This window comes from Pan troglodytes, chromosome 1 (assembly GCF_028858775.2).
Source record: "Pan troglodytes isolate AG18354 chromosome 1, NHGRI_mPanTro3-v2.0_pri, whole genome shotgun sequence".
NCBI lineage: Eukaryota > Metazoa > Chordata > Mammalia > Primates > Hominidae > Pan > Pan troglodytes.
This window is the reverse complement of record NC_072398.2, coordinates 44,663,997-44,676,344: the sequence shown is the minus strand read 5'-3', so window position 1 is coordinate 44,676,344 and position 12,348 is coordinate 44,663,997. Positions and strand designations below refer to the sequence as shown.

Here is a 12,348-nt window from a genome sequence, read left to right as displayed (position 1 = left end):
TTGAGATGGAGTCTTGCTCTGTTGCCTATGCTGGAGTGCAGTGGTGTAATCTCAGCTCACTGCAACCTCCACCTCCCAGGTTCAAGCGATTCTTCTGCCTCAGCCTCCCAAGTAGCTGGGATTACAGGCACCCACCACCATGCCCGGCCAATTTTTATATTTTTTTAGTGGAGACTGTTTCACCAGGTTGCCCAAGTTGGGATTTTTTTTCTTTTTAGTAGAGATGAGGTTTTGCCATGTGGCCCAGGCTGGTCTCAAACTCCTGAGCTCAAGCAATTTGCCTGCCTCAGCCTCCCAAAGTGCAGGGATTACAGACATGAGCCAGCACACCTGGCTGGGGCCCTCAATAATTTTTAAGAGTATAAACTTTTTCCTGAGGCCAAAAAGTTTAAGAACCACTGAGGTAGTATGTTGACTGGTACATAATAGGCACCCAATAAATGTTTGTTGAATGAATGGAAGAGTAATAATACTTTAAAATAATGTCGTCTTCCTTAAGACCAAGCCTCTTGCATTCCACTCTCAACTTTGTCACTGACTGACACCACACACCCCTGAAAACAATTTCTTAAAACTTTCTTGAATGGAACTCCCCTTCCCCATGTAGTCATTGGATATATAATTTTTATTCTTCCTTATGTTAGAAGTTCTAAAGAGGGAAAATGCAATCATAAAGTATTTGGGCTAGGCATGGTGGCTCACGCCTGTAATCCTAGCACTTGGGAGGTGGGTCAATTGCTTGAGCCCAAGAGTTCAAGACCAGCCTGAGCAACATATGGCAAAACCCCATCTCTACAAAAAATTTGCCAGGTGTGGTGGTGTGCATCTGTGTTCCCAGCCACTCAGGAGGTTGAGGTGGGAGGATCACTTGAGCCCAGGAGGTTGAGGCTGCAGTGAGCTGAGAACATGCCACCACACTCCAGTCTGGGTGACAGACTGAGACCCTGTCTTGAAAGAAAAAGGGATGGAAGGAAAGAAAAGAAGAAAGAGGGAGGGAGGGAGGGAAGGAAGGAAGGAAACAAAGAGAAAAAAGGAAAGAAAAGGAAGGAAAGGAAAGGAAAAGAAAAGAAAGGAAGAAAGAATGGGAGGAAGGGAGGGAATGGAAGGAAGGGAGGGAATGGAAGGAAGGAAAGAAGGGAGGGAGGGAGGGAAAGAAAGAAGGAAAGAAAAGGAAGAAGGAAAGGAAAGGAAGGGAGGGAGGGAGAGAGGGAAAGAAAGAAAAAAAGGGAAGAAGGAAAAAGGAAGGAAGAAGAAAGGGAGGGAGGGAGGGAAAAGGAAGGAAGGAAGAAAGGAAAGAAGAAAAGGAAGAATGGAAGAAGGGGGAGGAGAGGGAAGGGGAGAGGAGGGGGACGGGAGTGTGGGGGGAGGGGAGAGAGAAGGAAGGAAGGGAGGGAAAAGAAAGAAAGAACCTGAGCAACAGTCTACAAAAGTTTATGGAAAAAAAAGTTTAAAAAATTAAAATATTTGAGAGCTGCCTCTGAGAATATGTGACTTTGCCTTGTTCGTCTCAGCTGGAAAAGTGTGACTCAGCCTTCCCAAGCCTGCTAGAGGGCAGAGGGAGGCCAGGTCTGTACACAGAGATAACATGTTGCCAAGGCCGTGTGCAAGCTGGTGAAGACAAAAAGTCCTTCCATTGGCAAGCTGACTGGCACTTTGGCCGGAGAAAATTAAAACCTCAGTTAATTCTGTTTATTTTAAAAGACTTTGCCAGACTGAGGTAAAGGGTATATGGCTCTTGATTTTTTCGGAGTCACCACCAGCTCCAAAATCTGATATCCCAGTATCTCCCACTCTGGCTGCCGCCTCCTACCAATCCACACTGCCCTGATATCCCTATTCAGCTGCTGGTTAACTCCTCAGAGACCACAAACCATTGCTCTTACCACTTTTTGTGATCCATCACACTCTTCATTTCCCTCCTTACTCAGCATGAATTTCCATGATCCAGTATTAAAACTACCCCCTTGCCCTTCTACTCCCTGGCAAAACTCCAACCCTAGTTAAACCCAACTACTCACGCATTCTGCGCCTGCACCCTTGCAGCTAATCATTGCTTAAGAAGATCGCTCAGACATGCTGAGTGACTCACTTCATACTTGTGATCACAATCTCATCGACGCCAGGCACTCCCACCACAGTTCCCTAGAAGCTTTGCTTCTCCTACACTCTGAGACTGTCTCACAATACTTCTTTCTTCAAATTTCCAGCATTTCCCATAAACACACATTCTCAGTTTATGATCACACTCATACTTCAAGAAAAAACAGATACAACTGGACATAAATCACCTCATCTTTCCCTGAACAAATCCACCGGCATCTGGACCCACATAATCTGCCTTCAATCCTGCCACAACCCAAGAAACCTCCTGGATGCCATCCCTCCATTTTCACTTAAGGAATTCTGACCTCTCTTATCCCTTCTCCCTAGTAACATATACGTTTCTCTCACTAATAGATCATTCACATTTACATAACTTAATATCAGCTATATTAAAAATAAAAAGACCACCCAGCATGGTGGCTTACGCCTGTAATCCCTACACTTTGCAGGGCCAAGGCAGGGGGCTTGAGCCAAGGCTTGAGCCCAAGTGTTCAAGACCAGCCTGGACGACATAGCAAGACCTTGTCTCTACAAAAATTTAAAAAATTCGCTGGGCGTGGTGGCTCACACCTGTAGTCCCAGCTACTCAGGAGGTTGAGGTGGGAGGACTGCTGCTTGAGCCAACGAGGTTAGGGCTGCAGTGAGCCAAGAACACACCACCACCCTGCAGCCTGGGTGACAGAGCAAGACTCTGTCTCAAAAAAAAGTAAATAATAAAAAAAAGCCTTCCCTAGATACACACCCCTCCAAGCTTCTGCACCACCAGAGTGAAACCTCTCGAGAGTTGTTAGTGCTTATGGTCTCCACTTTCTCTTCACCTATACTCTCCCCAGCCTACACCAATGTGGCTTTCACCCCCACCACTCATTCAGGCAGCTCTTATCAAGGTCACCAAGAACACTTTGCTATGTTCACTCCTCTTGACTGTTAGGGGTTGAACTGTGTCCCCCAAAAGATAAAGTCCTAAAGATAAAGTACTAAAGTCCCCTTAGTACCTGTGAATGTGATCTTATTTGGAAATAGGTTCTTTGCAGATGATCAAGTTAAGATGAGGTCATTATGGTGGGCTCTAATCCAAGATGACAGCGTCCTTATAAAAAGAGATTTGGACACAGACATGTGCATGCACAGGGAGAGAATGCCACGGCAATGTGAAGGCAGAGACTGGGTTGATGCATATATAAGCCAAGGAATGCCAGATTGCCAGCAAACCTCCAGAAGCCAGGAGAGAAACATGGAACAGACTCTCTCACAGCCCTCACAAGGAATCAACCTTGCAGACACCTTGATTTTGGACTTCCAACCTCCAGAAATACATTGCTGTTTAAGCTGTGTTAAGCCTCTCAGTTTGTGATACTTTGTTATGGCAGCCCCAGGACACTGATCATACTTTCCTTTAGGTTGCCAGGACACCACTGATCTGCTCCTCCTCCTCCTCTAAATGTTGGCCTCAATCCACCCACATGCCTCTCTAACCTGGGTGATCTCATCTCATTCCATGGAATTAAACGCCATCTGAATGCTGATGACTTCCATATCTAAACTTCCAGACTGACTTCCCTTGGGCTTCAGATTCCATTCTATTATTTCTCCACCTAGATTTCTATCACACATCTCAAACTTATCACAATCAGTAGTCTTGATTCAGCTCTACTGAACCTACCTCCCCACTCCCAGTAATTCCTCCAGAGGACTCTTTGCCTACATTCTGAGGCTCCACACTGAGGAGTCAACCTCAACTCCCTTTTCCCTCGATTCCATATGCAGTCCATCAGCAAGTCTTGTCAGCTCTACCTTCAAAATATATCCAGAATTTGACCACTTTTACCATCCCCAAGCCACCATCATTTCCCTCCTGGACTACAATAGCCTCCTCTTCTGCTTCCATTCTTGCTTCGAACAGCAGCCAGAAGAATGATCTCTTAAAACATAAATTAGACATTACCGTTTCTTTTTCAGTTTTTTTTTTTTTTTTTTTAGATAAGAGTCTCTCTCTGTTGCCCAGGCTAGAGTGCAGTGGTGCCATCTTAACTTACTGCAACCTCCACTTCCTGGGTTCAAGTGATCCTCCTGCCTCAGCTTCCTGAGTAGCTGGGATTACAGGCGTTCACCACCACACCTGGCTAATTTTTGTATTTTTAGTAGAGTTGGGGTTTCACTACGTTGGCCAGGCTGGTCTCGAACTCCTGACCTCAGATGATCCACCCGCCTTGGCCTCCCAAAGTGCTGAGATTACAGCCATGGGCCACCGTGCCCGGCCCCTGCAGTTCCCTTTCTGAAAATCCCGTCACCCTAAGAATAAAACCTGAAGCTCTGATTGATTTTAACACTCAGATCAGATATCCTCTCTGAAGCCCACTCTGCCTGCCCCACCCCTTCTTATGCCACCTTGTCCGTATCACACTGCACTGTATTTATTTCCATGCCTGCCTCCCTTGAAAGACTGAGTTCCTTGAAAACAGGATCCACACCTTTGTTATCTGAGTAGCCACAGTACCGGACACCTCACCTCACCCAGAGTAAGCCATTAGTGTTGTTTGTTGACACTTTAGACAAGTCCCAGCCACCAGAAAATTCTCTCCCAATTTAAAATGCTGCCTCATTTTTTCACCTTTCAAATCCCGTCTAATCTTTGCTCCCCAAATCTCGGCAAGCTGGGCTGCTTCATTTTTGTCACCTCTCTTTGAACTCAGAAATCTGGGCCCCCCGGGCTGCTTTTGTTTCTTTTCTCCTTGGGCAACCTCTCTCTCTCATTCCCCACCTCTCTCATTCCCATTCCCTCAGGAGGGTTCAGATTTCTACCTCATTTGGCCACGAAATTTCCTTCACTAAGACTCTTGGCAGATTCAAGTACTAACCTTTAAAAAGTCCATAGGGACTTGCCCAGAACTGCAGTGACACCTCAAGACCACTTAGAAATAAAGCAGTAACACTTCCTACTGTTTACTACTGAAAAATCCCTGGAAGCCCCCACAGAATTCCCCAGTATGAAACATGACTCCCCACTGGAGAGTTCTGAAGACTTCTGGGTACAATGCTTGAACAAGGGTCACTTCACTTCCATCCTGCACTTGGGGGATTCACTTCTGGGCTATGGTTATGCTGTAGTGGCTTGATAGTTTTGAAGCATCTCAAGTTTCAGTTTTTTCTCCTATAAAATGGAGTTGGTCAAATATTACTAGGTAGTAAACTTCTTTTTTTTTTTTTTTTAAGACAGTTTCGCTCTTTTTGCCCAGGATGGAGTGCAATGGCGCAATCTCAGCTCACTGCAACCTCCGCCTCCCGGGTTCAAGCGATTCTCCTGCCTCAGCCTCCCAAGTAGGTGGGATTACAGGTGCCCGCCACCACACCCAGCTAATTTTTTGTATTTTTAGTAGAGATGGGGTTTCCCTGTGTTAGCCAGGATGGTCTCGATCTCCTGACTTCGTGATCTGCCTGCCTCGGCCTCCCAAAGTGCTGGGATTACAGGCGTGAGCCACTGTGCCCGGCCCTGGTAGTGAACTTCTTAAATGCAGAGAACTGTCTTAATTTACCCTGGTAAGCCCCAATCCAGTACCTAGAGTACAGGGCCCAGGATGCATTCAATACAATGTATTTTTTTATGAATGGAGGCATGCCACTAGGTAGCACTGGTAAGAACTGTAAATGTTTGTTGCAGAATTCATGAATGAGCCATACTTACTGTCCAGGGCAGTGGTAATGGAAGATGATAGATATCATGTATAAAAAGCACCCGAAATACCAATTAGACCAACTTAAGGGATTGTATTAAACATTGCCTAGGAGGGGTTGCACAAGGTTTGGAGTGCAACAAACCTGGGTTCAAACTCCAAGACTTATTGGCTGTGTGCCCTTAGGCAAGTTACTTCATCCCTCTGAGCTTCAGTTTCTTCATCTGTAAAATGGGTAATGGTACACACCTGATCAAGTTGTTGTGAGGATAGATTTAGCTGACAAATGTAAAAATGGTCAGTGCAGTGCACTAGTGCATATAAAAGTTACCATGTGGTGGTATAAAAAACCACTATTATTATTTTCATCTCATACATCAGATGTTTCAATGTAAACATGTGAACATCAACCAATGTTTTTTTGTTTGTTTTTTTTTTGAGACGGAGTTTCACTCTTGTTGCCCAGGTTGGAGTGCAATGGCACAATCTCGACTCACTGCAACCTCCACCTCCCTGGTTCAAGTGATTCTCCTGCCTCAGCCTCCTGAGTAGCTGAGGTTACAGGCGCATGCCACCATGCCTGGCTAATTTTTGTATTTTTAGTAGAGACGGGGTTTCACTATGTTGGTCAGGTTAGTCTCGAACTCCTGACCTCAGGTGATTCACCCAACTTGGCCTACCAAAGTGCTGAGATTACAGGGATGAGCCACTCTGCCCAGCCAAACATCAACCAATCTTTAAAATGATAGTTTCAGCTGGGTGCGGTGGCTCACACCTGTAATCCCAACACTTTGGGAGGACAAGGTGAGAGGGTTGCTTGGACTCAGGAATTCAAGACCAGCCTGCGCAATGTAGCAAGACCTTGTCTCTACTAAAAATTACTTTTAAAAATTATGGGAGGCTGAGGCGGGTAGATCACTTGAGCCCAGGAGTTCAAGACCAGCCTGGGAAACATAGCAAAACCCTGTCTCTACAAAGAATAAAAAAAAATTAGCCAGACATGGTGGTGTGCACCTGTGATCCCAGCTACTGGGAAGGCTGAGGTGGGAGGATGGATGGAGTCTGGGAGGTGGAGGTTGCAGTGAGCCTAGATCTCACCACTGCACTCCAAGCCTGGGCGACTGAGAGAGACCCTGTGTCAAAAAAATAAATAAAATTATAGTTTCATTTTGTTCTCAAATGTCATTTATTAGAAAATACAATTCCCGAGAAAGGAGATACAAGGGATTCTGGGAAGTGGGAAGTAAACAGTACACAGATCTCTTTAAATCAGGAGCATATAGGTCATAATAAAATGAGCTACAAGCACAAAGCCAGTAACACATTTATGGTCCGTTCATCTGGAAAAGTTTCACCGCCCACTCCCCACTCCTCTTCCCCCTCCTGGAAGCAGCCAGCTTTATCCTTGGCATTTTAATTTTAGAGAAAATTTAAACTTCCATGCTGCCCTGTGGCTTCGGTCAATGGAGCTTCTTTCTCCAGTTATGGAATGAGTCAGCAAAACGGGGAGTTTCTGATCCTTGGAATTAGGGAGGGACAGTTTACAGAATGTCCTCATTTCACTGTTTTCCCAATCATGGGAAATATCCAGCCAATTCTGGTTTTAAAGATTCATATCAAATTCAAAGTCCCTCCCTCCTTTTGGCGAGGAAGACAACCCTTTGGAGTGAAACACAAAAGAGCAAATGTAAAATCCATCTGGGGCGGGGCATGGTGGCTCACGCCTGTAATCCCAGCACTTTGGGAGGCCAAGGCAGGCAGATCACGAGGTCAAGAGATCGAGACCATCCTGGCCAACATGGTGAAACCCCGTCTCTACTAAAAATACAAAAATTAGCTTGGCGTGGTGGCACATGCCTGTAATCCCAGCTACTCGGGAGGCTGAGGTAGGAGAATCGCTTGAACCCGGGAGGCAGAGTTTGCAGTGAGTCGAGATCATGCCACTACACTCCAGCCTGGCGACAGGGCGAGACTCCGTCTCCAAAAAAAAAAAAAAAAAAAAAAAATATCCATCTGGTAGGGAATAAAGAATATGAAGAGATAAGGGAGTCAGTCTCAGTCTCTCCCTTCGGGCTCCTGAGCTTAGCTCCAGGGGAATAATCACCACTCCAATCCAGCCTCCTACTGACCAAAGAAAAATCATGAGGCAAAAAACAACAGTTTTGATGGAATCCCCCACCCCATGCCCCTTTCCTTCAGATAGGGCATCCCTTTGGCTCCAGACTAAATAGGTTTATGGCCCCACAGAATGAGGAAAAGTCTTATAAAAAGGGTGACAGAAATGGAGTTTGGGAGGGAAGCAGCACAGCAGAAAGAAGTGGGGAGTGATGGATGGGGAATGCTTTCCAGAGGCTACCTAGCAAGCAGTCAGTAGCATCTGCAGCCTAGGGACCTCTTCCCAGGGCCAAGATGCTCTTGGGTGAAACTACATCTAAGGACTGAGTCAGTATTTTGTCTCACCAGAGACAAATGAAGGGAGAGACCTATGGGGAAGCACCCCCAGCATATTCATAGAGACCAGCTGACCCCCAGAAGGGCCAGGAGAATGGAGGGGCAAGGGGTAGAAAATGGTATTCAGGGCAAGTCCTAATAAAGTAGGGAAGACAAGAGGAAAAGTCCCCCCAAAAGAGCATGGGTCCCTGAATACGGGTCCTTGGCAGAACCCCAATACGGAAGGCCCTTCCTTACACATGTAGGTATCACAGCGCTCTCCTTTGGAGGCAAAATCAGAAAGGCCCAGTGGTGCAAGCCTCAGTCCAGCACAGGCAGCCCTCCCCAACCCTCCCCAACCTGTCCTTAGAGAGGGCTCTGGCCGAGGACCCACTGGGCCCCTCCCCAAATAGTTCCTATAGCTAGAAAACGAAACAACAACAACAACAACCAAAAAACCCTAGGGAAAAGTCCAATAAGAACCTTAATCATACAAAAAGTCCAAATAGTCTTCCTCTCTTGCCTTCTGGGGCATAGGTACGTCCCTTCTCGCAAGGCTTCCTGTCCCAGTTAGGACAACATCACTATTTCATTTTTTAAAAATAAAAATTAAGATATCCACCCACCCACCCCCAAAATGCTACTTCATACAGCCCACCCCACACACTCCCCAAACCAAGCATTGCTCCCTTGACACAAGGTAAACTTAAAACTTTGCTGCAACCTCACAGCCTCCAAGGGGCTGCTCATCACAACCAACCCAAGTTCAGTCTCCAGAGGAGGAGACAGCAGAGCATGTCTTACTCTCCCTGCCTCCTACCACAGAGGCCAGAATCACCTGGACCGAGCTGGAGGCCTGCCCAGGGCCCTGGCCCTTCACAAGGAGGAGTCTCACAGGGGAGAGTCCTCTCCCCCAGCTCCTGCCACCAGCCTGGGATGCTGGGTGGTGGCTCTGCTGGGCTCACAAGGTGCCATGACTTCGAGATCCCAGGGCGAACCAGCCGGTCTTCTCCTGAGCCAGGTCCAGCTCTCGCAGGCGGATGTTCACCTCACCGAGCAGGACGTTCTCCCAGAATCCCTGCTCACTCAGCACGCTCAGCTGGAGCTCCCGCTGCTGCAGGTCTCCCTTGGGGATCCCATCATATACCAACTGCAAACATAGAGATGGGTGAGGGAAGTGGTGAGAGAAGGAACAAGAAGAATCCAGAGGGAACCCGAGAAGGAGATGGTAAAGTCTGTTGGGGGTTGATCCAGCTGAGGCTAGCACTCACCCTGCAGAGTCCCAGGTAATACAGAAGGCACGCAAGGTACACAGACTCCAAGGGAAGTGTTAATGAACTCTGTTCTTTGCTCAGAGTTCAAGCAGGTGAGGGCTTTGTACTGGGGCCACTGCTCATTTTCAGCATAGGACCAGCAGGCTTCTCCTTCCCACAGGATAGGGCCAGATCCCAGCCATGAAATCCCAGCCCAAAAGGGCTGGCAAACTTTTTATGTAAAGGGACAGACAGTAAATATTTTTAGGCTTGATAAGCCATATGGTCTATGTTACAACTACTCAATCCTGCCATTGCAACACGAAAGCAGCTACAGGTAACACCTAAATCAGCAAGTACAGCCATGTTCTTAATACAACATCTTAATACGTTCTTCAATACGACTTTATCTAGGAGAACAGGCGCAGGTTGCCAACCCCTGCCCTACCCCACCATTTTCCCCACCCACCATCTCATTGTAGGTAGGATTGCAGGTTTTCCGGGCCACTTTGGTTTTCCTCTTAGTGGTTTTCTGAGGGTCAGGAAGGAGGTAAATTTTCACATAGGGGTCAGGGTCATTTCCATCCTGGAGCAGTTGCTACAATAGAATGAGAACCAAAAAATGTTAAGATTTTTAACATCTGTCTTTTCACCACCATTCCTGTGATCACACTCTGATCCAGACTCTCATCTGCCATGTGGCATCTTGCAATGCACAACTAATTTATTTGTCTGCTTCCAAGCTCACTCTATTCTGATAAAAATATCTACCATGATAACATTGTGTCCTATTAAAACATCAATTGGTTTGCCTATGATATCAAGTCTATACTTTTATCCAAATCCTCAGGACATCCCATAATGTGCTCTGTTTTGAGTGAACCATCATGTTCCCAGGTATCTTCCTGCCATATCTACTATCCTTATCTGTTTTGTCATTTGGTCCACTTAACCCCTAAGAGGTAGAGACATGAGTCACAGAGATTGAGCTGCTTGCTCAAGGGCAGCCAACTAGTGATTCACCCAGCCTGATCCTTTTAAAACCTAAGTCAGATCATGTCATGCCTCTGCTCAAAACCCATCTCATTCAGGGAAAAAGCCACGGTTCTTACTATCAGGGTGAGGTGCTGGTCCATCATACCCTCTCCAACCTCATCATCCACTCCTCTCGACTTTGCTCCATCGGCTTCAGCCGCTGGCCCCTTGCTGTTTCTGACACACCCCTGGCAGGCTCCTCGCTCTGGGCTGTCAGATCTAACTGCTCCCTTTGCCTGGGAAAGTCTGCCCTCAGATGCATAAACATGGCTCCCTCCCTCACCTTCTCCATCTTGCTAAGACACCTCCTCAACAATGAGGCCTTCCCTGAGCACTCTTTGCAAAGTCCACTCCCTTCATTCCATCCTAGCATTCCTTCTCTGCTTTATTTCTTGCCATAGCTCTTACTACCATCTTCTATGCCATATATTTTACTTATCTGCCTGTGTGCCGTTCCCAACTAGAATGTAAGCCCCCTGAGGGCAGGGATTTTGTTTTGTTTTCCCCCATACCCAGAGCTAATGTATCAGTATATAGCAGGCACTCAAACATTTATTGAATGAAGAATAAATGGATGAATGTTTATGCTCCTCCTGCCATATCCCACTGCCCCAACCTACATAAAATGCCTAACATAGGATGCAGCACAATGCAAGTATTCAAGTTCCCTTCCTGGCTGGGCGTGGTGGCTCACACCTATAATCCCAGCACTTTGGGAGGCTGAGACAGACGGATCACCTGAAGTCAGGCATTCAAGACCAGTCTAGCCAACATGGTGAAACCCAGTCTCTAATTTTAAAAAATACAAAAATTAGCCAGGTGTGGTGGCATGTGCCTGTAGTCCCAGCTACTCAGGCTGAGGCAGGAAAATCGCTTGAACCCAGGAGGCGGAGGTTGCAGTAAGCCAAGATTGCGCCACTGCACTCCAGCCTGGGTGACAGAGCAAAACTCCATTTCAAAAAAAAAAAAAAAGTTCCCTTCCTCTTCTAGTCACAATGTTCTTAGAACTCGTACCAAAAATTTAGTAATTATATACTGCCTTGATCATGTTCAAAGGATGTCACGTGGCTGCTGAATCATTATAGCCAGGTAATGAGCCCCTTGGGCCTCTCCCTTATAATTACTATAAAAATCATTATTCTAATAAAACCAGGTATGGTGTTAAGTATTCCACAAGCATTATCTCATTTAATCCCCATAATGACTCTATGAGGTAGGTGCTAACATTTTCCTCATTCTAATGAGGCTCAGAATGATTAGGTTACTTGTCAAAGACCACAGCTACAAAAAGCTGTATCATGTATTGCCTGGTCATACCATAGGCTTGCTATGGTTATAGGTCCATGGTGGATGCTCAGTAGACTGTGGTGGTTACCCATATGACACGGGGCAGAGAAGGTCTGCCCAAAAAAGTAGCTCAAGAAAGATTAAAAAAGAAAAAAATCACGGCTGTGCAGGCACTTACCAAGCCCCGAATATGCATCACCATGATGAAGAGTTTATTGTTTTTGTAGGAGATGGACAGCTTCACCTCCCCTCCCACCTTTCCGACGGGCTGGGCCCATGTGCCATCTGTAGGGACAAATGAAACCATGAAGGGTCAAGAGGCCAGGCAGGTGTTTCTGTTTTCTTCCTGAACCCCCTTGCCCCAGCCTCTCCACGTCAGGTTTCTGATACTCATGAGGCATCTACATAAGTGTAGTCTGAATGTGATTAGAGTTAATTGGGTTGGGATGGGTCTGAGGATATAATTGACTGAATATCCACCCTGTGGGGAATCCAGGTAAGGAACTATGGACCCCACAGCCTGAGTGGGAAACTTGATTTCCCAGAGAATAAGAAAAGGAACAGGAGGC

At 46.5% G+C, this 12,348-nt stretch overlaps 1 protein-coding gene across 9 annotated transcripts in view; it reads right to left on the bottom strand.

Moving 5' to 3' along the window:
* Positions 1 to 6,941: 6,941 nt before the first annotated feature.
* Positions 6,942 to 12,348, bottom strand: part of PIK3C2B (phosphatidylinositol-4-phosphate 3-kinase catalytic subunit type 2 beta) — a 71,107-nt gene continuing 65,700 nt past the window's right edge. For all 9 annotated transcript variants that reach the window (XR_010150944.1, XM_016936888.4, XM_063792910.1 and 6 more), the window contains 3 exons: positions 11,958 to 12,064; positions 9,927 to 10,055; positions 6,942 to 9,354 (listed from right to left, as the gene is read on the bottom strand). Coding sequence is in view for 8 of the 9 variants with exons in the window: in XM_016936888.4 (XP_016792377.2) it covers positions 9,166 to 9,354; positions 9,927 to 10,055; positions 11,958 to 12,064 (425 nt within the window). In the remaining variant the exon portion in view is untranslated. The remainder of the gene's footprint in view (positions 9,355 to 9,926; positions 10,056 to 11,957; positions 12,065 to 12,348) is intronic.